The sequence below is a fragment of the Ylistrum balloti genome, unplaced genomic scaffold (assembly GCF_031769215.1).
Source record: "Ylistrum balloti isolate Yb309-2 unplaced genomic scaffold, AGI_CSIRO_Ybal_v1 Utg371338, whole genome shotgun sequence".
NCBI classification, from domain to species: domain Eukaryota; kingdom Metazoa; phylum Mollusca; class Bivalvia; order Pectinida; family Pectinidae; genus Ylistrum; species Ylistrum balloti.
In genome coordinates, this window is record NW_026782711.1 from 784,742 (window position 1) to 811,563 (window position 26,822).

General features: G+C 33.9%; 1 protein-coding gene across 6 annotated transcripts in view; it reads right to left on the reverse strand.

Moving 5' to 3' along the window:
* Window positions 1-92: 92 nt before the first annotated feature.
* Window positions 93-26,822, reverse strand: part of LOC132562065 (casein kinase I-like) — a 46,539-nt gene continuing 19,809 nt past the window's right edge. Inside the window, exons 5-12 of one of the 6 annotated variants that reach the window (XM_060226790.1) lie at window positions 24,783-25,017; window positions 24,005-24,175; window positions 23,396-23,541; window positions 22,192-22,272; window positions 13,981-14,016; window positions 13,320-13,424; window positions 9,644-9,756; window positions 93-5,512 (exon numbers count right to left, since the gene is read on the reverse strand). In XM_060226790.1, coding sequence (XP_060082773.1) covers window positions 5,464-5,512; window positions 9,644-9,756; window positions 13,320-13,424; window positions 13,981-14,016; window positions 22,192-22,272; window positions 23,396-23,541; window positions 24,005-24,175; window positions 24,783-25,017 — 936 coding nt within the window. In that variant the 3' untranslated portion in view covers window positions 93-5,463. The remainder of the gene's footprint in view (window positions 5,513-9,643; window positions 9,757-13,319; window positions 13,425-13,980; window positions 14,017-22,191; window positions 22,273-23,395; window positions 23,542-24,004; window positions 24,176-24,782; window positions 25,018-26,822) is intronic. The other 5 variants (XM_060226791.1, XM_060226792.1, XM_060226793.1 and 2 more) reach the window with 5 other exon arrangements.

Below are 26,822 nucleotides of genomic sequence, written 5' to 3' on the forward strand. Positions count from 1 at the left end.
CTTCACAGGATCACATTAAACATCATTCATTTCAGCAAAGAGCAAAAAGTACAGATTTGATAAATATACTGATAAAATCAACAACACAGAAATAGATATTAAAAGATATTTTATTCCTCAAGAAGACCACAGCAGTTCTCTCGATAAAGAACAGAATGACCTACAAGTATTTCTCATCGTTTTTTCCCTTAGCACAAATAATTGAGGCAAAAAAATATGACTGTACATGAAAATGAATTAAATAACAAATCTTACTAGAGACTCTGATTTCGACAATCTTAAATTTCCATCAAGATAATCAACGACAATTGGCTCCTCTTACATCCACACTCAGTCATACTCAAATCATGATAACAATAATTAGTTTGATCAATTACATCAGCATACATGCAAACCTTGTTCCCATAGCTGAAAATATTCGCCGACTTTCAATAGTTGCAAAATAGTTTCTCTTATTTTTTGTTTATTAACACCAGTTTACAAACAATAATTGATCAATGCTACGACGAAATGTGATGCAAATTATTAAGATCTGTCATCAAATTTTACCTACACATCTGAAGAAGTAATATTGACACAGATGTTTATCTGTAATCTCACAATAACCTTTAAGTGAATCTATGGTGACAATACTGATATTCCATTAAAAAAACCTTTATCCAGGTTTACAAAAGTAATGCGGAACCATTTAATGATTCAGCAAAGTATATTGTCCCAATTGCAGACAACTTATTGCCCTATCTTTGAATTTTTTGTGCTAGAGTGGAAAAGAGGTAACTCTCATCGGTATACTGCAATACCCTGGAGGCAAATTACAGAGAAGCAGTGGAATATGTGTCTGAAAGAAGAAAAATTAATTCTTTGAACTTCTTACAGATTCTCATAAAGAAAAGGTACCTCACTGCAGCAAGATGGTAAAGCTGAAATGACAATCTCCAAAGCTGAAGTAAAAGGATTTGGTATTTGTCACTTCCTGATGCTTACTACCAGCTTAAATCTCCATTTACAGCATCTTTTCCTAAAACTCGGGCACATAGGAAGAAATTGTGATAATGATGAGATCGTTAAACACAGGACAGTAGTTGGATGTTTGCCACCATGTTTACTTGATATCTACTTGGTGAAATGGTTTGAGATCAATCCTGCATGAAGATGTGAAATATAATTATGCTTTCTTCCACCCATTTCTAATAAACAAGCCAAATTGTGTGACTAATTTTATCTTCCATGTTATCATAGGTTTTCCTGTTAACATCCCCATTTATGAAAGACAATCGATAAGTTTCCTACAATAAAACTTTTCTTAGAAAGGAGATTTCACATAGGTTTCTTATTTCCTAAAAAACACCAAAAAAACAGACTTTTGATGGCAATGATGACCTGTCTATATATTAAAAAGTACAAAACACATAGCAATGACTAAAGGTTCTATAGAGTGATTAATCCAAAATTAAAATACACCAGTAACTACAGTTAAAATCATTCATCCAACCTCATGTTGACAAAGATATGTTTGTACATGTATACATATTGTAATTTTGAGTTGGTCAATCCATACCTGTGTAATGAGAGCTGCTCTCGCCTAACTCACAGACAGGAATTAGAATCAGTTATACACCATTTCATCATCATCATCAAGTTTCTTGTACTAACAGCATTTTAAATTTTGGGCAAAAAATGTTAAAAGATGAGTCCAATTGAAGAGAATATTTACATGTTGCAGTGCTATGTAAACAAGTCACTAAACTTCCTCACAACTGCCATTTCATATGACCATACAATTACTGTGTACAGGAAAACATTCACCCAGGGTTATTTTTGCCCCCCTCCCAAAATAGCATATATATTTCAGCCTTAATGTAAAATTTATTCACAGTTTTATTTTCATCCTCTTTACAAAAGGAAGACATGAGCTAAACCTCAACTGTAGCGAATGTTTCCCCAAATACAGTATTAATACATAGTAACTCAAAATATGTGTACGATATCCAGGTACACATGCAAATTATCACTTAAAGGTATTTTCACTAAACAAAAAAATTATAGGTCAACAGAAGCTTTGATGGGATATTTTCACTCTTATGTACATCAAATTAAAAATTGTACAGAAATTCTTGTCTACATTTTTTTAACCTTCAGGTGTCCATCAGGACTGGCATTTTCAAAACGCAGACAGGTCACTGAAAGACATGCACTTAGTTTTTACTTGCAGCTTTTCATTGGCACATGTAATGAAAACAGTAACCACCATCGTTGTTCCATCAGTTACTGCTGGTAAAGGTTTCTGTTCCCGTGTCATTCTCTCATCCTGATTGAGACAGGTCAACAATTCCAATGTCCCATCCAAAATTTCCTTACACAGTTTGATGATTTGTGGTTAGTAAATAAAACATTTGTTCTGCTGAGTATATGACAAATTCTGATGTAGTCTTGGTGCACAAGATAGTGTTCACCTATATCAAATACCACTTTGGACTAGCTTTTTCTCGAATCAGCCTGAACAACAGACACCTTGAACTTGTGTTGGACCAAAGAAACACGCTGTGAGACGATCATCAAGGGAAAAAAAAGAAAGTGGCAAGTACACACAAGTACACACAATCCTGGCCTCATGACAGTTCTGAAATTTTCGATGAGACGTTGCGTCATGATACAGTTTCCCTCCAACGTAACATTGTGGAAATTTTGTAATCACTTTTTGTGGGATTTTTTTCTCTCCTTTTCACACAATATAATTTCCTGGACTTGATGTACATCTACGTAAACACGAGTATATATATATATTATGTACAATATACAAGGAATCATTACTTGTGACATACATTACCAAATTAAAACAATGAAAAAAAAAAATCAGCAAATGCTGCATTTGTTGATGTATATTTGGAACAAACCCTATACGTTCTGTAACCTGTATCATCCAGTTTAACTACAGTGTGACGGTGACCACAGATGTATTACTGGACATTTATAGGGTATCAAGGGTGACAGGCTATGTTAGACCAGATTGTTGATGCCACTTTCATCAGTATCAACCATGTGAAATGATATGCTATATAATAATCATCAGTTACACATCAGTGATTCACTCTCAACAAGCATTGACTGCCACATGTTCCCAATAAAACAATATCATATATTTTCCTGTTTAAGATGATACAAATGAAATATACAATGATTTCATTCTAAAGAGGAATATATAATTACAACATGTTGTGTAAGTCAAATAATGAAATTTGTACAAGATGGATGCCTGGTTACAAAGGGGTAGGTTTTCGGCACAGGAAAGCCTTTTGAAGATGCCAGTGACCTACACACACAACACGATTCCCAAACCAGGGACTTGCCGCAATCCGGACAAAGGGAGGCTATCTTGGGTATGCCAGATTAAAGGGGAGGGAACTGTCACACAGACAATGCTTATCTGGTGAAAATGGCACCAAAACAAGTAAGATCATTTCCAATTTATTCATATCAGTGCACATGTTGTTTGAAGTTGTCAAGGAAATATCATGATACTGGATTTTGCACAAATTATGGAATATGGAATGCCAGCTTTTACAATTATTAAAAAACTACACTGTACAGAATTGTACATGTTTCATGTACTGCTTGTGTACACACCCAGGACCATGTCTTATGACTATATAAGAATAGCACTTAACCAATCCCTATTTGTCATTACCACAGAACTGTGTGACCTGTGCCCCTGTTATTGGCCAGTAAACCAGCCATTACGAAAACTCTTCCATGTCAGTCAAGCAGATCAGATAATACTTATAGATTTTCATCTGTCCTATTTTCACTCCATACCAGTCATCATCTTGTTCTCTCTCTCTCTCTCTATCCATGCACACTTGGAAATCTGTTGAAACAGAACTTTACTTTGAACAGATGAAAATCTATGAGAATTCCTGCATTTGACAGACAACTGAACAATCAAACTGTTAGTCCACCCTTTTTTCAGCTTTTTGGTTCATCATAAAACAGATAAAAAAAAATGCTAATAACAAAAGATCCACTAAACAAATAACACCTATATATGTGCTATAAACAAAGGAACACCCCCCCCCCCTTCCCAGCCTTTCAATCAAATTTTTTCCTAGTTGATTAACCAAAATACAAAATCCGTGGAACCCAACCTGCAATATTTAAGTCTCACATCCTGGTGTAATATAAAGCCTCCTATTGAAAAAATCTGAGTCAGAGGAAAGTCTGATGGGTATATGGGTAGTGAACCACCAAACAATGACTACATCTTAAGTCTACTGTATTTACCCAAACACCATCACGAAGTCTATAGCTATCAGATTTAAATTTACCAGGGTATAAATGACAAAGCTCTTCTTGCAATGCCTTACATTATTACTGAGTAATCAGTTTAACAAAGAGTTACATTCTGATGAAAGTCCTTGCTCCTTGTTGAAAACCATGAGGTTTTCCAACCTAATCCCATTGAATATATAGTCACTGACTCAAAAGATTAGAACAAATGATTTAAGCCTCTGGTTTCCAGAAGCAATGCATGGCAGTATCCATTCACAGTATTGAAATCACAGAAGTCTGCCCTATACAATCAAGTAGCAGTTTGTGTACAATATATACCTTTTTATATTGATAACAGCTATCTTTATTCTAAACTTCCAAACTTTCATAAAAGTGCTCATGAATCAACTTTTCAATACTAAACAGACTAAAATTGGTAAAGAAGAAATTTCATAATCAGCAACTATAGTATTAAAGAACTCAAACAGAGAGCTATGATTATGTCTTAATTGTCATGCAAATTTAAAATTTCTTCATCAATTTTACTAACTCATCAGCTTAATAACCTAATCAATTATCCACATTAATTAAAATCATTCACATAACAAATTAAACGAAGTAAAGGTGAAGAAAACTGGCATTAAAACTGATTATCAACGTTCAAGAAAGACTGATTTAGGTATGCCAGTTGTACTCGCGGTGTGACGGAGCGCACTGAGGGACCTAGGTCAAACGTTGCAATGTCATCTTCCTGAGGGAAATTCAATGGCACAGTATCAAGGCCATGGTCCTGGGCCGCATGTCATTTCCGCCTTTTTTCTTTCCGACGTTTTTTCGAACGGGTGAAACAGCAACATCTGCGACAGAAAAGCAGGAGATTGCAGCCATTGTTTTCCTTCCTTAACTGTAGCGAAAACTTTGAGGGCCTAGCTCTGTCCAACTCTAACCAGCTGTGGTGTGTAACATAATGGATAAAAGCACAAATTCAAAACCCCTAGGCATGGTTTGAATTACAGTTTAGTCATGTCCCTACGTCGAGTTTCAGCATAGCGAAAATGTTCCAAAAGCGAAAAGAAACTTGTTTTGGTTGCATACATAAAATTTAAGGAAGGCTCAACTTGTAAACAGAGAGTGGCTTCCTTAGGGCCGTATGTATGTGTGAAAAAGTGGGTCTTTTTGGTACGTTATGCATCAAGTCTATGATCGACGCGTCTTCTTTTTCTTGCGCCTTTTGAAGAAACAGCATCTGCAAGCAACAAAGTGGGAAGCTGTGCTAGCAGAATTGATAAAATGTATAGATAGAAACAAATAAAATTCAGAGAAACCAAGACACCAAACCAAATACATGTTTTACTGAAAATGGACAATTCTACAGATACTTCAGGCAGAGGTGTATGTACTTTTCCTTATTTGTTTTCCTGCAAATGTTTTAACCTTCTATAATTGTCATACACATCACTCTACAAAATGTACTGAAAACATCACAGAAGTTGTCAACAAATTCATCCTATGATTATCAATATAGTGGACCTGTGATAATCTGGATACAACTAGTCCTGAAAGCTTACAATCTGGCTGGAAATATTGGAGAACAGATTTCCCTAATGTTACTTGTACTCACCAGTCAAGAAATTCAAATTCTGGTTCAAGAAATACTATCTGGGAATGGAATGGACTTTTCATTTAAATATTCCAGTGTTTTTGTAACCATGTGCAATCACCTGTGCCACAGGTGAGCAACACACTGCTAACCATTTTGTAGTCATGGTGATTGCAGCCAGATCATTGCCTGAGGTGTTCACTCATTGAACTCCTGTCAGTTTACAAAATACTTCTACACTGGACAAAAATGAATTATTTGTAAAGAAAATACCAAACAGAAAAGAAAAGTCTTGGTCTGGTCTTGTTTTCAAACTAATTAATTCTAAATTTGTCTATAAATATACCTGGCAACTTCAATACAGAGAGAAATGTTGTTCTATATTGTGCATGATTTTGAAAGTAGATTAAATCCAGGATATCATGAAAGATTAAATGTAAGTAACACTCGATATAAATCATAAAATGCAATGTAAAATTTAAGTAATAAAAATGGAGCTATCGTCCCTCGATCTTAACACCAATATTGCTGATGCGTTAAACAGTTTAATGACAGATAAAAAAAAAAATTCAGATTTTAAGTTAAAGTAATTAATTGCTTTAAAATCTGCTATCATGCATTAAATGTCTACTGGACGTTTGCATGGTTGCTTTCGCCGATTCACTTGATTAAAAAAATAGAATAATACCAGACTACAATAAAATCGTCTAATTCATCGGGAAATTATTAGCCGAAATGTGTCAAAATGCACGTCACTAAACTGTATAAACTGCCAACATCATCATACTGACAACTTTAAATTTATGTATTCAAGGGAGAAAACTTAGTTACACATAAGCTTGTTGCCAAAACCGGACAGTTCAGTAAAAAAGGAATCTGGGCTGGAACCAAGGTATCCAGATTATCAAGGGTCCACTATATTTAGTAGTACTTTTCAGAGACACTGTTCATGCATGAATTTGAATAAAACATTCTTATGATGCAGTTCATTGCATAACCCTACTAACGTCATTTGCAAAGCTGTTGAAAGCCAATAGTAATATTAGAAGACACCTACCAAACCTAAACATCTTTTGTTATAATTCACAACCAGATATACTGGTCAGGGTAGAAACTTTCAATAATCAAAATAAAAACATCTTAATAGCCTGTTGTAGCAGTCACTTTCTTGTGATTTTCAGGAATTCAACTTTAAAATGACTGCATAATATACAAATTTACTCCCACGAGAAAAATGGCAGCAACTTGTACATAGTATATTGCTGCATCCTTTGGTACATTTCAATGTTTAAGTTTTTCTACCAAATACACCATTTAAAGGAAATCATTTAGCTAGTTCATCTAATTAACATTCTAAAATGAAATATCGTTAAGTTCTTGTTTCGCTGATAGTATTTGGCTAAAGTGTGACTGCCCTTACGATATGATGTTACAATGACAATAACTGTGGATGAGGGGATTCATTATTACACTAATTTACCAAAAAGGGATAATCCATTTTAATTTTACTGCATCAAAATAAGTATGTTAACGATTTATACAAGCAAGATTTCCCAATGTACATTCACACAAAAAGGTTTGTCTAATATACATTATATAACATACAAGATTGCTCAATACTAGTAAGAGTGCCTGAGATATCAACATGTTTATTACTCATCTACAGTGGCAAGCCAGCTTGAGACAAACTGATTTATCAGATATCCTAAGACATAAACATCCATTCAGGAGTGATCAACACACCAACATATCCACCCACACATTTGGTGGTTTAACTCTATATATAGATCAGATCCTTACTTAGGGATATGTATAGCCAAATGATATTGCTTCTCTATCAAAGTCGTTATATAACATAAATCTTTAACTCATCAACATCAGTCACTAGCAATTAACAATGGGAAAATGAGACCAAATATCAAAATCAACTTACAAACGTACCCTGAAGATGGAACAAGAAGCCACTGTAAAATGTTTTTTGTTGCCTAGGCTAAATTTTCGTGATTTAAAGAAAAGAAGCCCTGTTTTGTGGACTCTTGATGTTGTGGATAAATAGAGCTGAACATATATAATTTAAAAATTTTGTGGACATATGAATACATGGATTAAGAGTACCAATGAAGTCAGTTAAAATTAATTCTCCATGAAAATTAAGGATTTTACTATATGAAAAATTGTTCACTTAAAACCCTACAGCAATATTAAACATTATTCTTTTTGTAAATCTTAAGACTACTTTTCTTTCAAATTTTTGGAAATGACAGTTTGTGCCAGTAGCATGTGATTACACAGACGCCTTACTATTTAATAAACAATCATACCCATGAATCAATGAATGGTCTACAGAGACAGATAAAATGTACTCGACATCTATCCTCGGATTTCTAAGAAATGCCTTGCAGATGTACATCTGGTAATAGGAGACACAATCATGTCCTGAAGTATTAGCCAGACAGTCCTATATTACGTCATAGTTCTCGAACAGCACTCCCAACACGATTGTGCTATGACTGATCACCATGTAACATAGCTATCTATTTCAAAATCAAATTTTCCTCATTTATCTACATTGTTGATAACAACTAAGTTATCCTTTAAAAACTTATTAGTTGCAATGATTAAATAAAATAACTGAAATAAAAAAACATGAACTGAACATGTGAAGTAATTAGTTATGAAAAACACTGCCAACATTAAAAGTCTGTCAAGGACATTTGAATGGCAGCTTTTAAAATATCACAAGTCAGCAGAACTACGTTAGCTAAAAGTAATTATGCAATTATTGCAATTTTCTTCCTAAATTTAGAAATTCACAATATTCAGCGATGGTATTAAAATTAAAGAATTGAAGTTTCGACAATTAGACATGAGATGGGAGAGAGTAACTGGAAATGGTTTTTTGCTGATTACTGAAGTATGATAGATTGTCAGTACATCAAATAGTCAGTGTTGATCAATACCTCCTACTGTATATTGACCCACTCTGGTCCCAGTGCACAAACTCGAGGTTAGATCAATACCTACGTTAATAAAGGCATAGCCAACCCAACACCATTCTATTACACTATAAACAACCAATTCAAAATAAATAAACCCCATCCTACCTTTATCATAACAGACTTAAATATTCAAAACTATTTTCATTTCCCCTAGGAGAATAGTAGATCAGTAAACCTATCAATGTTAACTTGATTCCAATGATATTTTCTAGTCCTTTCTTTCTCATCACTGTTGGGTCCTTGCCTCTCCATCTATTATCAGTATGACCCACTGCCTTTCTGTAAGCTGTTTAAAGCAGGCCTCTCTCACTCCTATCCACTGCACATTTCCTCCACTAGCCATTGTTTCTCTAGTAGGTTAAGTGGAGATCATTTAAAGCAAAATGTGTCTGGATCTCAATGTGGTTGGATTACAAAGTGTACCAAAGGAAGGAAACAGCACTAAAGAATTTTGACAGAATTAAGTACCCGATATCAAGGTCATATATGGTCATCTAAAGTGACCTTGAGAAATGGGTAAGAAACATGACCATATGCCAGTGGTCATTTTCATTGAGCTGTTGAACAGTACGGACTTTAGCAACTTTGAGATGAGTAACAAACTATGAAGAAAATGGTCAATCTAGGATCATCTATGGTCAGTAAAGATTTAGTCACTACAACTGCACAAAATTGGGGCTATTCTGACATCACCATGTAGGCTTTAACCATTTGATGAAGACCATAAGAATGTAGCCTTATTCCATGATGACCACTGGTCAGTTTAAGGAATACATACTTTGTCTCACTCTTCTCCTCGTCTCGGTGAGCAGAGGGGTTATTGATGGGCGTGTTGGACTGTCCTGCCGTTGGGTCATCTGGTGCCAACTCTCCATTTGTAGAACTGACCACCTGGAATAAAACGAAGGCCTTGTTAAGATGTATTAATATGGGGGAGACAAGTGGTAGTGCTGGATACTGTAAAGCTCAATTCCCAATCATGGAGAACGGATGGCTTCAACAGCACAATCCATCATGAACAGCCAATTGTCTGCAATCCTCGCGTAGACAGGAGGTGCATTAAGACAGTCTGTGTAAATTTCATTAATAATTTGGGCTTTGATTTTTAACTCTTTTTTTGATCGGAAATCATACAAGAAATTAAATGTAATTTTTTCAAAAACATGCATTTTTCTTCCCATCCCCCTTTTTTTAAAATTATAATAATTCATTTGCAATAATCTATTAGTTATCTATTTAAAAAGTTCCAAAACAAGTGTAAATGTCATTTACAGCAGACTGGAGCTTACAGATGTTTCACATATGTAAAGATAAAAGATTTCTATGAAAACACCTACAAGAGTATGATGGAATAAAATTCATGACACAGTTACAATGAAATACTCAAATTTATCTCTGTGCTTACAAAAATTTCTAATTGTCTACTGAACCAAAATAGTGGATAATTTTTCACAAACTCACAAACTAAGTTTTCATTAAAACAAAAAGACTGCATCTACTACAAGCGAAAGCACCATTCCTGTTCTGAACTAAACAGTTCCAATATGCTGTTTTGAGCAACTATTCAATTCTACCAGCGTGCTTCAAAGCTGTGTACTGATGTTGAGCAGAAAAAGAAAAGGAATTATTATTTCATATAAAAGTACTTTGAAAACCTTTCAACTCTTTTCATTAAAAAGCATTGCAGAATTTGGAAGAAAAATCGGAGTTGACTAGCTTAATATGTGGTTAAGTTTCTTGTGGTGACACAGAGATGGCCTACTGTGCAAATTTTACAAAATTCAATTGAGCTTTCTTTAAATGAAATTTGCACCATTTAGACCTGAACCTGCAAGAATCATCACAGATTCAATAACATTAAGTCTTTTTGACACAAGAGACTGAATTATTGCATAATGTCACAAGTTGTTGGCAGTTTTAATTTTTGAATATATATATAGTTACACGAGTACAAACATACACTGTCCAACAGCACCTACAGAAGAAATTGTAAATAAGCTAAGCTTTATCAATAATGAGTACATCATTGTTAATACACGCTACTCCTGTTACCTAGCATTCAAACATTAACACAAATCTAAAGCAGGATGTCTCAAGTGTTCAGTAAAATTTAATTTTACTTCCTGGTTTGTTGGCGACAACAGCTTATAACCATAAATGCAAAATAAACACAACATACTTAAATTGTGCAATATCATCAACCAGGATATGATCATGAAATGAATCCATACCTAGTTTGCCAAAACTAAATTACATTTGCAAAAGCATTTCTATTCCATTGAAGCCCTTCAGCGTTTGATGAGACAATAACATGTCATTCAACTAAGTGTGTGACCTTGATTATAATGGCTAGAAATAACTCCTGTATCAGGTATGCCTGTGTCCTTGTGCCTTTTCTTGCCATAGGGTTAATTTCTTCTCTTTTTTTTCAATTTTGATTACCCAAACTTAATATAGTTAATCAGCAGTGTACTCTCCTCGATACTAATATACTTTCTTTGCCCTGGAACTGTTTCAGTATGAAGCTACTGTTGACCATCAATTTGTTTAAAGCGACAATTTTTTACTGAATCAGGAAGAGGAAGTCAAAGGCTGAACATTTTTCATCCGTTGTATCAGACAGTCCTCTAATGACAATGTTTCTGATGTACATTTACACATACCCCTGTATTAACTGATAATGTAGCCCTAGGGCACCAAAGTATGGTGAAAGAAAGGGAAACAAATTGAAACAGACACTGTCAGCATATCAGAGAAACTAGGGTGAGTGAAGACTTACAAAGGAGTAAAGTTCTGTTTTAACCAATATCATGCATTCGTATCCCTACTTGCAACATCCATTACAACCACGGCTGAGATAAAGACTTCAGGGACAGCTTTTAAGTTTTTGTACCAGATTCAAATACAATGTTAAGAGTCATGAAACTTCAAATTACTCCTAACATTATCCTATCCACAGATGTCAAAGACTGTTTGTCAGGTAATGGTAAACTATCAGATATCACTAAATTTCAATGACCTCGCCATCCTGTTATATAAGATGCAGTATGGAAATGACAAGTGGAGTAACAGTCCCTGATAATAAGGCTTGTGCCCATAGTAAACTCAAACAGGCACTAAGATACACTGCAACTATTGTGAGTTACTTAAGTTACAGAGGAAATTCCTTGGGTAAGAAACTACACACTATCAAACCCGCTTTAAGTCAAAGAATTGCTAAATAGAGTGAAAAAGTAACAAAATTCAGTGAAATATTTTTGACACAAAAAACAAGGTTATTATTTGAACAGATACAAACCACAAAACATGAATGAAAACCACTAGAAGGGACCATAAAAACTAAAATGATATAAAAAAAAAATTCCCGGAAGTAGGGAGAACATATTCCAGGAAACTTATGACTGATATTTAGGGCTAAAATTACACTTCGCCATTCAACTAAATTAAGCACATACCAGAGTTATAGAACCAGGACAACTGCCTCATTATAAACCATTGTTTACTGATACAGAAGCCATCAAGAACATTTATCTCTAGCCTTTTATAGTCAAAGTCACATCTTTTCTTCAGACAAATACTGTGATAAACCTAACACCAAGGGCTTGTATGTAATTAACAGGTTCTCTCTCATCCATCTAAGTGTGAGACTTGGATGAGGGGAGAGAATTTCTTAGTACAAAAATGACAGTATAGCACAGTTGTCACCAGCAAACATTCTGTTCACATCTCCTGATGTCCAGTTTTATTATGAAGATAATTTTATCCATATATTTTAATTGCTTTCTATTAACACTTCACACAATTATCTTCTACAAATAATCAGATCATAATCACTTCTAAATGCAAATAATGATATCAGAAAAGCAAATGACAAATATACAACAAAAAAAAAGGAATTTATTAGATGATGGGGAAAAAAACCATAAAACAAATGAATTTGATTTGACTGAACAGGAAAAGAAGAACTAAGTGCAGTGCCGATAGAGAGAAGCATTGTTACAGCAGAGGAAGACTGTTACTCCAAGTCTGGAGCACACCATGCATCATGTTAAGTGTCAGTGAATCACCCTCCAATGCTTCCAAGCAATTGAACGTAGCATGGAAAATGTTGCAATGGTGAAATATGTTCTGGTATTAAAACATATACTTACTAGAAATAAAGACATTTATATATATGGACTCAAATTCAAACTTTGTAGTATACTACATGGACTAAATTATTAGAAAATAGAAGGCAGCCAAAGTACATAAAAGAAAAGGAAAAAAATAATAAGTTTACTTAATTAATACATATTTAATACTAAAGTTAAGACAAAAAGGAGTCAAGTTCATCCAGGAGAGGTAAGTGATAGGAGAGACAGGTTTTAACAGCAGGTAGCTGCATGGTCGGCTGTCAGTCAAAGCAACAGACAGACAGCCAGGCGGGTCCGAGAGCAGGAGGGGGTGTGGCCTACCTGAACTGATCCCCCATGTCTATCTGCGGCAAGGTTGGACCCCAGATAGTTACCGGCGTGCCGGGGGGCCTCACCCCATGCATGCCCCCTTTGATTTGAACTTGGCTGAAAAAAGGTAAATTAGTGATAGAAAGAACCAGAGAGTGTTATTGCGCGACATATGACACGGTAAGGTATAACAAAGAAAAGTTGGTCACAGAGTTTTTTTTTCCTTCAAAAACCCCTATCTGACCTAAGATATTTTCTACAGAGAAACCTCAACAACCCTGCTATTTAATTGGACACTGTAAATAGCCCTAAGATTCTGCTCCTCCCTGTAACAGACTTTTGGAGAAGATGATCTGAGTGTCATTACTAACATCAGATTAACTGTTATATTGACACAATGACTCAGCCTAAACACATGTACTGAAGGCTCTGAGAGCTGTTGGCTCAACAGTAGTAGAGTTTGCCTTCATTATCTCAAGGAAGATTTGTGCCATAACCTTGACATTCTCTAGATGTATTTTATTTTGAAGGAGGAAAACATTTATACATATTAAGAGATAGAGGAATGTCCAAATGCAGGGGTGTTAAGGTTTGGAGATATGAGTTGAGTTTGAAATCCAAATGATCAGCTGTTACCAGTTACACAATCAATACAAAAAACCGTTACACTCACCAATGCTTTGTATTGTAAGCCAGACTGCACATTTTTCTGTTCACCGGAAATAAAAATGTTATAGAAACATCAGTCATCACTAATAAACAATCGCTTGTATTAGAACACCACAAACCACTAGATTAAGCTTGATAAGAATCCAAAAACACATTATGAAAAGGAAATGATGGGAGAGTCTTGTTAACAACACAATAACCCTACATCCTCTGTTCATTTCCCCCTTCACCTAAATTAAAATCTCCCTTATTCCACTCGAAACAATACTTACTCCTAATAATTACCCATCTAAAAATACACACCCATATGAATATCCACTATAATCAATACCTACCTTCTAATCAATACCTTCACCTCTAATCAATATCTTCCCTCTAATCAATACCTACCCTCTAATCAATACCTTCCCTCTAAACAATACCTTCCCTCTAATCAATATCTTCCCTCTAATCAATACCTACCCTGTAAACAATACCTTCACCTCTAATCAATGCCTACCCTCTAATCAATATCTTCCCTCTAATCAATACCTTCCCTGTAAACAATACCTTCACCTCTAATCAATATCTTCCCTCTAATCAATACCTTCCCTCTAATCAATACCTTCCCTCTAATCAATACCTTCCCTCTAATCAATACCTTCCCAGGAAACAGTACCTTCCCTCTAATCAATACCTTCCCTCTAATCAATACCCTAAACATACCTTCCCTCTAATCAATATCTTCCCTCTAATCAATACCTTCCCTCTAATCAATACCTTCACCTCTAATCAATATCTTCCCTCTAATCAATACCTACCCTCTAATCAATACCTTCACCTCTAATCAATATCTTCCCTCTAATCAATACCTTCCCTCTAATCAATACCTTCCCTGTAAACAATACCTTCCCTCTAATCAATACCTTCCCTGTAAACAATACCTTCACCTCTAATCAATACCTTCCCTTTAATCAATATCTTCCCTTTAATCAATACCTTCCCTCTAATCAATACCTACCCTGCAAACAATACCTTCACCTCTAATCAATACCTACCCTCTAATCAATACCTTCCCTCTAATCAATACCTTCTTTCTAATCAATACCTTCCCTCTAATCAATATCTTCCCTCTAATCAATAGCTTCCTTCTAATCAATATCTTCCCTCTAATCAATACCTACCCTCTAATCAATACCTTCCCTCTAATCAATATCTTCCCTCTAATCAATATCTTCCCTCTAATCAATATCTTCCCTCTAATCAATATCTTCACTTCTAATCAATATCTTGCCTCTAGACAATACCTTCCCTCTAATCAATACCTTCTTTCTAATCAATACCTTCCCTCTAATCAATATCTTCCCTCTAATCAATACCTTCACCTCTAATCAATACCTTCCCTCTAATCAATACCTACCCTCTAATCAATATCTTCCCTCTAATCAATACCTTCCCTCTAATCAATACCTTCACCTCTAATCAATACCTACCCTCTAAACAATACCTTCACCTCTAATCAATACCTTCCCTCTAATCAATACCTTCCCTCTAATCAATACCTTCCCTCTAATCAATACCTACCCTCTAATCAATATCTTCCCTCTAATCAATACCTTCCCTCTAATCAATGCCTACCCTCTAATCAATACCTTCCCTCTAATCAATACCTTCCTTCTAATCAATATCTTGCCTCTAAACAATACCTTCACTCTAATCAATACCTACCCTCTAAACAATACCTTCACCTCTAAACAATATCTTCCCTCTAATCAATACCTTCCCTCTAATCAATACCTTCCCTCTAATCAATACCTACCCTCTAATCAATATCTTCCCTCTAATCAATACCTACCCTGTAAACAATACCTTCACCTCTAATCAATGCCTACCCTCTAATCAATATCTTCCCTCTAATCAATACCTTCCCTCTAATCAATACCTTCCCTATAATCAATACCTTCACCTCTAATCAATACCTTCCCTCTAATTAATACCCTACCCAATATCTTCCCTCTAATCAATAATCAATATACCCTCACCCTCTAATCAATACCTTCCCTCTAATCAATATCTTCCCTTTAATCAATACCTTCCCTCTAATCAATACCTACCTAAACAATACCTTCCCTCTAATCAATTCCCTCTAATCAATACCTCTAATCAATACCTAATCCCTCTAATCAATACCTTAATCCCTCTAATCAAATCTGTAAACAAATACCTTTAATCAATACCTACCCTCTAATCAATATCTTCCCTCTAATCAATACCTACCCTGTAAACAATACCTTCACCTCTAATCAATACCTACCCTCTAAACAATATCTTCCCTCTAAACAATACCTTCCCTCTAATCAATACCTTACCTCTAATCAATACCTTCCTTCTAATCAATACCTACCCTCTAATCAATATCTTGCCTCTAATCAATACCTACCCTCTAATCAATATCTTCCCTCTAATCAATACCTACCCTCTAATCAATACCTTCCCTCTAATCAATACCTACCCTCTTATCAATACCTTCCTTCTAATCAATATCTTCACTTCTAATCAATACCTACCCTGTAAACAATATCTTCCCTCTAATCAATACATTTACCATCTAAATACATTCATGTGCCAGTGTGTAAACAAATCCCTTAAAACCTATATTTCTGACTTAACCCTTCATCACCTTGTATCATCCCTTTATATACTAAGATCCCGTTTCTCCCTTTCTTATCCACTTTTATTTTTGTGAATGTCTTCCTCCCTAAACCCATTCACCATCAAAACCTTTAACAAAATCTGTGAAAACTGTCTACCTATTGACAACCATCCTCATCTGTAGTAATCGATAATGATCTATTTGAGCAAAAAAAAAATACAGTTGTGATTTAAAGAATAATATCCCCAAATCCAAGACATATACAGTAGGATGTTTGTTTGGGAATAGTGCACTTCACCAAAAATTAAAGTACTAGGTGTGAATTGGCAGTCATCAACGAAACCCTTCTCAACAATGAAGTATAGCAAAATTCTTTATCCCAAAATGATACAGAAAAGGAAAGGAAATGTGTCCTTGCCCCTATCATGGAATGTAAAGTCCCAAACACATATCCATGAAGTAGAATGAATGTACCCCTACATGGGTATTTGTTATTTTCAACATGAGGTAACTTGTTATTGTTAGGATGAATGATGAACATGCAGAGAAAATGCAATACACCTTTGTTAAAACTTTTAACATGATTAAAGCAAAAATCGATGAAAACCTTTTCCAAAACAGAGAGAGTGAGAAAACAACATCAATGTTCATGACATTATAAAAGGACACTGTTGGTCAGAGTGACACTAATTGACCTATCCTACCACAGATTTAAAAGTGTAATAATTCTGGAAACATTACAACATTCACAACAACATATACCAATTATTACTCCATTTTTTTTACTGAAATAAACAGTTTCTCTTGATCAGTAATGTTTGTTTTTATCATTCAATAATGTTTCTTTTGTAAAATTTGCCATAATGACATTTGATGAAATATATTTTAGTGTTTTTACAATTCTGATTTTTTCCCAATAAAATCAAAACAGTATTAAGAGCAGAACAAAAGTAGAGATTGATGGGGCCCTTAATGGGTCCCTTAATATTGAATTAATGTGTTCAGTATCTTATTGATTTCTGAAAGAAGAATTCACCAGTAATGGTACCAGTAATTGACAATAAAATACAGATACTATGAACCTGACCATATTACTTCAATGTCTTGCAGCAGAAATATACATCATGACAAATCAATATCAAAACCCACTGAATAATCCTGCAAGAATTTAGAGTTCATAGCATTAATCAAAATAATAACTTAGTCATTGGAAGTGCGTGTAATTTGGATGTGATGCCTACAATATGAACAGAGGTTTCTCTCTAAAGAAAGGAGAGCCCAAGACTTGTTAAGTAGAGAAACAATGATAATAATGAATGAAAAAGTAATAATCCTGACAAAGGATGAACAACAGATGTATGGTGCATGTACATGAATGATAGTTGTATTATAATGAAGCAATATATAATGAACATGCATGACAATGATAGTGTGATAGAGGGCGGGGGAGTGGTGGGGAGAGGAGGGGGCAAACAGTAACAGCATAGGGGTTGGTGTGACACAGACCAGCTGATTCATATACAGGTGTCTTGTGAGACTTGGGGTTGAATTAGTTGTGAACAGTCTATTATCAACATACAACTTTAAACTAGTATTGTATGATAGGTTTTTATAACACTATGATGTAAGTATATATTTTAAACTAGCATCAGCCTGGAATCTACCAAGAACAAACTAGCTGATGAACAAATTCATCATCAAAAAGTTTACAATATCATAACAGCACTAAATCAATATACTTAGATCTCATCAGGTTGACAATACAAAGCATTGCTGAACGTATTGATTTGTATAATTAATTTATCAAACAAAACCTTAGTTAGGATTATGAGGGTAAACTATTGTTATGGGTGACCATCTTGATAATAAACACTTGAAACAACAAAGTTCATCAAAATTTCATAAAGTATCAAGACTTCTTTTGCAAACAACGAAAACATGTAAACTAGTACAAATTTTAAATAAAAACAAAACACATTTTCCTGTTAGTTCATTCCTGAGTAATGCTACTAAGGAAAATCTGTGGTACGTTTAAAATAACTCAAGGCTATTGTCAACATAGAAAAAATTGCCTTTAGAAAATCTGTTACATTTGGACACCACATTTTCTCAACAAATAAACAGATGTCCATGGTAAGTAAAATGGAATATGTAATAACAATTTGACATTTTTTATCACAAAAAATAGAGACCAAAAATGATATTCCAGGACGTATATCTGTTTTCTGTAATCCCATTTTATCTTGTGCAAAAACATTATGTAACAACAAAATGTCCATACTACTAGCAAATGTCAATGATCAATACATTGATATGTCTGATGTATTCCTTTCAGCATATGATGAGGAAACAACATTATTTTTAAGTTGCACTGTGCTGGTCATTAATCTGTGTTGAGTCAATACCTAAACATAGCTAGAATGCCTACCGGAGAACACAGTCCTTCGTTAAATGTTACTATATACGATAGGCCATCGGACCATAATTCTCCAATTGTAGAGACAGACTTATGAATAATTTAAAGTACCACTATCTTTTAATTCTATATATATCTAAGGCTTGTTTTGAGCACAAAAAAGTAAATGAAGAAATCAGTTGGGGCAGATTGTCTCCCTATAGAGATAGGACTGTCATGTCAGTTATAAAGATGTCTAAATGGCATCACTCTCTCCACACCCTAACGCTATACCATATATCACACATACATATACCAACATCATGCCTATCCTAGATTTGTTATAAACAAAACTTGAATGCGTCACAAACTTTTATTGACAGTAAACAATGCTTTATTAGCTTTATTTTACGTTCTGTACATTCCCAGAATTACAGATCTGTCTTTATAAAGAAGTTTCAGTACTAGATGAAAATAATGTCACCTTCAACTTGAGACAGAATATCTTTGATAACTTTATCAGATATATTCTACTCAATGCCTAAAGAAGTATTCAAGCAGTATTGAAAACAATCAGGTGAAGTAAAGTGAGCATGTTTTTTTTAAACCTCCATTCAAAATTTATCAATCTGTTTTGTGATTTTTAATGCAAATTTTTAAACATTGTGTTTTTTATTTGTTTTACATAATTTTTTCGTGATTTATATACTTGTTATCTTTCAGTGATTTTCTTTTCACCCTGTTCTCTTCTCACTTAGGACGACCCAAACATAAAGGAATTATACAAGACAAAACTGACATCTAGACTAGTCGGATCTACACAGCATGCCTTGATTCTCTTACTACAGTACAGTGATATCCTTAAATCTACTAAACACATGGTCATCTCATGACAAGTACAATGACCCATTCTTGGAATAACTGTGTTACCATAGCGATAGATCTCATAGAAGTGTCTTTGTTTTCCAGTTTTGTCACAGAGATTATGACTTCAATAAAACTCTTTGGAGGCAGTGAACTCCTACTTAAAATATTTACACTATCAAATACTTAATGACTTCTTTATCTAGTCATTCAACTGGTTTTATTCCCTATGGCTAATCTGCAAAGTCAATGACCACATGTCTTGCTCAAAAGATGACCACATTTGCTGATAATAGAATTTCAATGATTAGTGAATAAATTGTCACATGCACAAGGGAGATAAGAACATGCAAAATTTATCAAAATTAATTTCTAATAATCAAAATCCTTGATATGTGTTCTTTCAAACACCTGAATGACATCCATGGAATTCCAACTGTTAAAGACAATAAAATTTCTTATTCTTTCCTTATAATTGAGGACCATTGTGAAGAGTTGAAGATTGCAGGAAATGGATTCAAAATACATAGGGTGTTTTCAGACAATTTTTAAGGAAAAACATATATGCAAGGCAACAATACAAAATAGCACATGCAAGCATGCACACATCTCCAAGTGCAACACATCATAGCCTTATATCTAAACATGTTACTACAGGATATCAAATCAACACAAGGGGATTTCATTACAACAAAAAAGTTGATCTGTTAGTAATCAAAAACATCATCAGATATCAAAGACTTATTGGTAATAAGGGAAAGAGAAAGGCAAAATGACATTTTCTAAATCTATAATAACCTATCAAGAAAATGCCTACATCACTGACATTTTTGAGGATAGCCGGTGAAATTCTACACAACATCTGACCTATATCAACTTTAAGTATCAGACATGTTATACAACAATTTACACTGGAAATTTTTTTGTTTATATCCACCTGTCATCACCTAAGGGATACAGAACTGTTGGCCTCAGATAAAATATATAGCTCTAGTGAGCTCTACTAACGTGTTGAAAGACACCATCAACACATTCTCTCTTTTTTAGATCTGTGTCGTAACATTTTACATCTCATAAAAAAAGGCCATTTTGGAGAAATTAAGAGGAAACCTTGAAAAAAACAGGCTTGATATTAACTTATACAATATTTATGAATGTTTATACATACTTCTATTATATGTATAAATGTTGGAAGAGTGAAGTGTGAAATGTGATGATATTTAGTTGTACACAGGAGAGCTGGAGGCAACATATCAGTAAATAGTCAGTACTGACTCAATCCATCTTAGTATATTAATATGTAATGTCGACAGATAACATAGAAGCATTGTTAGACAGATAGACAATGTCTGTTACACAGTTTTGTACCCAGACTGGTCATAATAGGCCTTCATTTTACCTAGTAGAGGATGGGCTTATTATTGGACAATGAATAACATCAATTAGTATTTTCAAAGACAGGTTGGAGCCAGATACAGGCTGTTAACCAGATACATACAGTTAGTTAACTGTACCAAACATGCTATGATGCTGATAATTTCTAAGGAAAAGTAATCCAAATATATTTAAATTTTAGGTATATCAAATACTGTTTTTATCCTACTCCTATGTATGGCATGAAATTTGATCAATATCACCCATCCACCACATAATTTATTGATACTGAAAATTCTATTTTATGTCTTCAAAATATAAAGTTTTGACATTAGAAATACAAGCAACAAGCTAAGACTTGGATACCAATATCAAACAGGAACAAATGTGCTGTCAATACTTAACCCAAGACCAGTCAGGGTAATCGGAAAACTTTCATAAAGCTCAGGTAAAAATGTACAACATTCACAAGGACAAAATCACATACAGTTAGAGATGAAATTTTACAATAGTTTTATGAAACAATTTGGTTTCAAAAACCTAACAGAAAGACAATAGCACTTTTACCATTCACACAGCAAGTAATTACAATATAATAATCAAGCAGGATTGGGTCATTATTTTCTTTCTTTCTTAAGACCACTGACAGTTTCTTGTTCAAAGAACTAGTCCTAGATCTCTGTGGTTAATGTTGAGTCTCCAGCATTAATGCCAAACAAGACTTAAATGTGTCTGCTAACATTTAACTACATGCTCTACCAGTCATCCCAAAACCATTTACAACTTAATAATGGCAATTAGTACTTATTCATCATATGCATTGTTATACAGACAGCAGCTAAGCATTTTATCAAGTGTAACATATGCCGAAATATAGAATACATACTGTTCCTGTTAAATGAAATTATAATGAAGTCATACTCGTACTTTATAAAGGGGAGATAACTCACCTTATTTGCTTGTGCATGATGCCTCTCACGGCCATTGTGATCTTCACTCTTTGGTGGATTGTCTTGAGCATTGATTGATGGCTGATGGAAGGGCAGAAACAGATTAGTGATGGGAATATGCCTCTGGAATATCTTACAAGGATAAACTATGAGGTGAGGACTTTCATAATACAGTGACATTCCACAGGAATGCTGATTAATAAAAAAAGAAAAACTACTGCTGATTAATAATAATAAAAAAGAGAATTTTACAAACAAGACCCAAGTGTTAAAATTCTTCTATCACCTTATGACCTTCAAAATATCCTTCCATGGAATAAGCATCTAAAAGGCAAACACTATCTGATACAGATGATCATAGAAGACAAAGTTTCTACTGTCAAATAATTACAAAATCCCGGAGTTATCTTTTCCTGAATTCAAATGTTTGGAATAAATATTATAAAAATGAAAAAAATCCTATGCATATCTACTTAATATGACATGTTGATTCATATCTTTACATTCTTGTTTTAGAAAATGTACTTACACATAAGATCATTAACCTCCCATAGCAAAATACTTATCAAGTCGAAAGATATAATGTTAAAGTACAAAGGAATGATTTCAAACAGGTCTCAATAATTAGCTGGAGAACCTGTTTCGCAGGCATGTTCTTTTAACAAAAACTCAGCACATCAGACATGATCAATCAAGTTGTGTGAATTCTGTTCAACAAAAAGCATAAGCATATAGCAAGAAGCTGAGAAGGGGAGACCGTTATAGAAGTGTGTCAATGAGATGCTTGCAAACATGAGAGGATGATATGGTGACCAGAGACTGGTTGTTTCATTCTTAGCTAATATAACACCCAACGATGAATATCAATAAACCTAAGTTGTCTAGAATTGAAACTGCCAAAAAGATGATCATCATGATGATTTTGACAGTTTCAATGAAATGTTGTTCTTTTCCATGTTTTAAAGGCAGACTGTAATATTTTAAAATAAGCTTGTTTGTAACCATGATCAAAAGTGTTAAAATGACAGAAGACAGCATCTAGTATAAATGTATGAAGAAATTATGTAAAAATATGCAAAAAATAAAATCAGTTTTAAGCTGTAAGAAATATTCAAATATTCAAATGTATGTGCTTAATTTTATTGGGGTGTTCAGCTAAGACCCAAGAAAACAACCAGATCCCTGGGATGGTAGATTCTCCTACCTGTCGACCCGTCCAGTCGAAATCCCAATCGCAGTCATAGCTCATACGTGCCATGAGGTCTGTGAATAATTTCCTAAGGTAATCATAGTCTGGAGTCTCAAAGAAATCCAGCCTCCTCACATACCTTAAATATGTTGATAGCTCATCTGAAATAATTCAGTAGGCATTCATCTTTATAAGGTATTTATCATATATGCCTTTCAGAAGTTATGTTACAAGTATCTTCATAAAAACTTTCATCAGAAACAGATTCTTAACATTTCTATCAACAGAATGTGAACATTTGCTGAAGAAAACAAATATTTGTTGCAAAGAACAAACATCTGATTTTGAATAAAAATGAAAATTTTCATTTTCTAGCCTTGCAAATAATTAATTTCCTTGGTGGAGAAGCCAGACGAAGGAAAAATAATCAAATATTAAAATTTTTTTATGACAACGAAGAGTTTTAAATTGAAAGATTTAATGAAAATGTAATTCTGATATTCCATGTGCATCCTTCCTGTTCCAAGTACATCCGAAAACACAGTTGCATATAAACAAAAAGTTCCACAAGTTTTCCTTGAAACACAAAACACATTATTACACACTTCCAAGGCTTAGAATTACCTGGGAAATTTTCACATAACACTTCAATAGGTGTGGCCCTCTTTGTATCACCAATCTTTTGATATCTTTCTTTGAGAGTGTCGGCTTTTAAGCCCTGCCAGGGCAAACTTCCTCGGAGAAAATACATAAACATGTGCCCAAGAGCTTCCAAGTCATCCCGTCTACTTTGTTCTGTAAAAATATCATGGAATATAAGTTATAAATAAAAAAATAGGATTTTAATTTCACAAACAACAGAGTGGTGAAATAATATTTTATGAGAGGTAATACTATAAAACTATTTTATTTCAAATCCCAGAAAAATACTTCTTGTTTGTAAATTGTGTTGACACATATTATACCGAGTGAAAAGAATGACTGTCTTCTTAAGATTAAGGCTTATACTCGATGATTCTTTCGCTAAATTGTTGGTTATTTCTAAGTAAACATTTTACACAATACTATGACTTTACATTAGAATTTTTTTCAGTTACGTGATTATGTACAGTAGTTATTCCTTGCATGTTCCTTTTAAAGTCAACTGGTAATTTCATTTACGGCAAGTTCGTCATATTGAAAATAATCAAATCAAAAGGGTGCGTGTGTACTGCGAGGAGAAAAGTATCAGAACAAAACTTATTGATTGTTGCAGCACTATTCTATTGACAACATAAACACTGATTGCTATATCATTTTGAATTTATTGTGTTACATATGTAGACATCATTTATGAAATGATCTTATACCAAAAGTTTCAATTCCAGTGATTCTTGAAATCATGGGATAACCTTTCTCTTACCTTTTCCTAAATGTGTGTTGATGCTCATATAACGGGCTGTTCCTGTGAGGCTCTTATGTTCCCTGTAGGGGATGTGCTTGTGAGTCTCGGGATCAATATATTCCTTTGCTAAACCAAAGTCTATAATGTTTATGATATGCTGTTTTTTTGTTGATTGCCTTCCTATAAGAAAGTTTTCTGGTTTAATGTCTCTGTAGATCAGATGCTTTGAGTGAACATATTCCATTCTTGTAATCTGAAAACAATGAAGAAACAATGATATAAAAAAAACTTAACTAAGTCTTTAAACTAGATTAAAGTAAGTTTTTAAGTTGTGTATATGAACCACATTCCATCCTTTCCTTTTGAAGGTACATGTTTGTCATTCTGATATAGTTATTAAAACCAGATGTATAAGAACATACATGCATTTTTTCTGTCAACTTCAAATGATATTTTCATATATCTATTCATTGAGCTCAATCAGTCCATGCCTTGTAAGTTCTATGATGCCAACTTAAATATCTTGCTTTTCATTGAATTACAGACAATTGCTTTGTAATCAACCAATCTCAAGCTTTGAATTGGAGATAAAATATTACCCCCCTTTGGCTTATTGTTAGATAAATATGGTACACACTTTTCCTTATATAACTAATTAAACCATTCTCTCTTTACATAACAAGGTGCACATGAATCAGTATAGCTATATCAACATCCTGCACCTTAATTAATTAATACTTCTATCCAACACACCGCTACAAATAATAAAAAAGTGTGGACACTGAAACAGCTTCAGACTTAAGGACAACTACACTAGTGATTAAGAGAACTTATCATAAAGGAAACTACTGACTTCTGCTACATATGCTTTGTTTTAGAAATAACTCAATTGTTTATCCAGAATACTTAATTTTGATATTTTCTTTTCCATCACCCTAAATAAAAACCAAATATATGTTAAGACACCAACGTTCATGACAGGTAGTTGATATCATGTTTGAAACATTAGTCTATAGTTTTTGTTTTTTTTTTCAATCCGCATATTGGACAAGAGGCTGCTTATGAAAATTGACCAATGGTTTCTGTCCATCACAAAAGTATCAGATACAAATGAAACTGTAGATACTATAGACTGACCTGGAATTACAGTCACAATTAGAAAGAACACAATACAATACTTCTCCTATATTTAGTAATGCTATTCAGAACACCAACTATAAATATACTACAACATAAATGTGACAAACACCATTTTAGCATGTCCAATTAAATCCTATTACAGTTCTGGCCTTGAATTCTATGGCCTAACAACTATCATTCTGGCCTTAACAACTGTACCTATTTAAACATTATATAGTGAGTCATCTCACAAAGGTGTCTTTCCTTTAAAAATATTCAACTTAGGTTGTCAATGTCTGTTGTTGTCTAAAATTAAAAACTTTGGTGGTAAATGTCTAAGGTTTTTTTTATACAAACAAAATGAGCCATCATTTTAACACAACTAAATGTTCCGTTGATTATCAATGCTAAATTAAGGTTTAAATCCAAGGTCATCCAGAGAGAACTTCACTACTCTACAACTGAAAGTAATAATACACTTATCCTGAAATGATCACGGGGGACCAACAAAAATCTTCTGACTCAATTCAAGAGGTGAATTTTAAAGAGGACCGTGAGAAAATATTTGTTTATTCTCCTACCAACCAACAATGAATACAGGTGGGCTTACTGTCATATCAGGGTTTATTGACAAATAAATATGCAAATCAAGTAAATACATCAATATTGAAATTTCTGACGAAAATAACATCAAGGAGGGCATAAACATCAAAAGATGACTTTTTAATCTACTTCTCCATATATGGAAAGACATAGAAACCTTAATGAGTTGTGGCATAGCTAATGTCATTCTAGTATTTTTTTCAAACAGATTATATCTGAACTTGAAATTAAAAGTACTTTTTACAAGAACATATATTGAACTTGTCAATGAAGTACTTGAATATTGTGTTAGATCTTGAACATTAACAGCTTTAATACATGTAATCTATTTCTTTA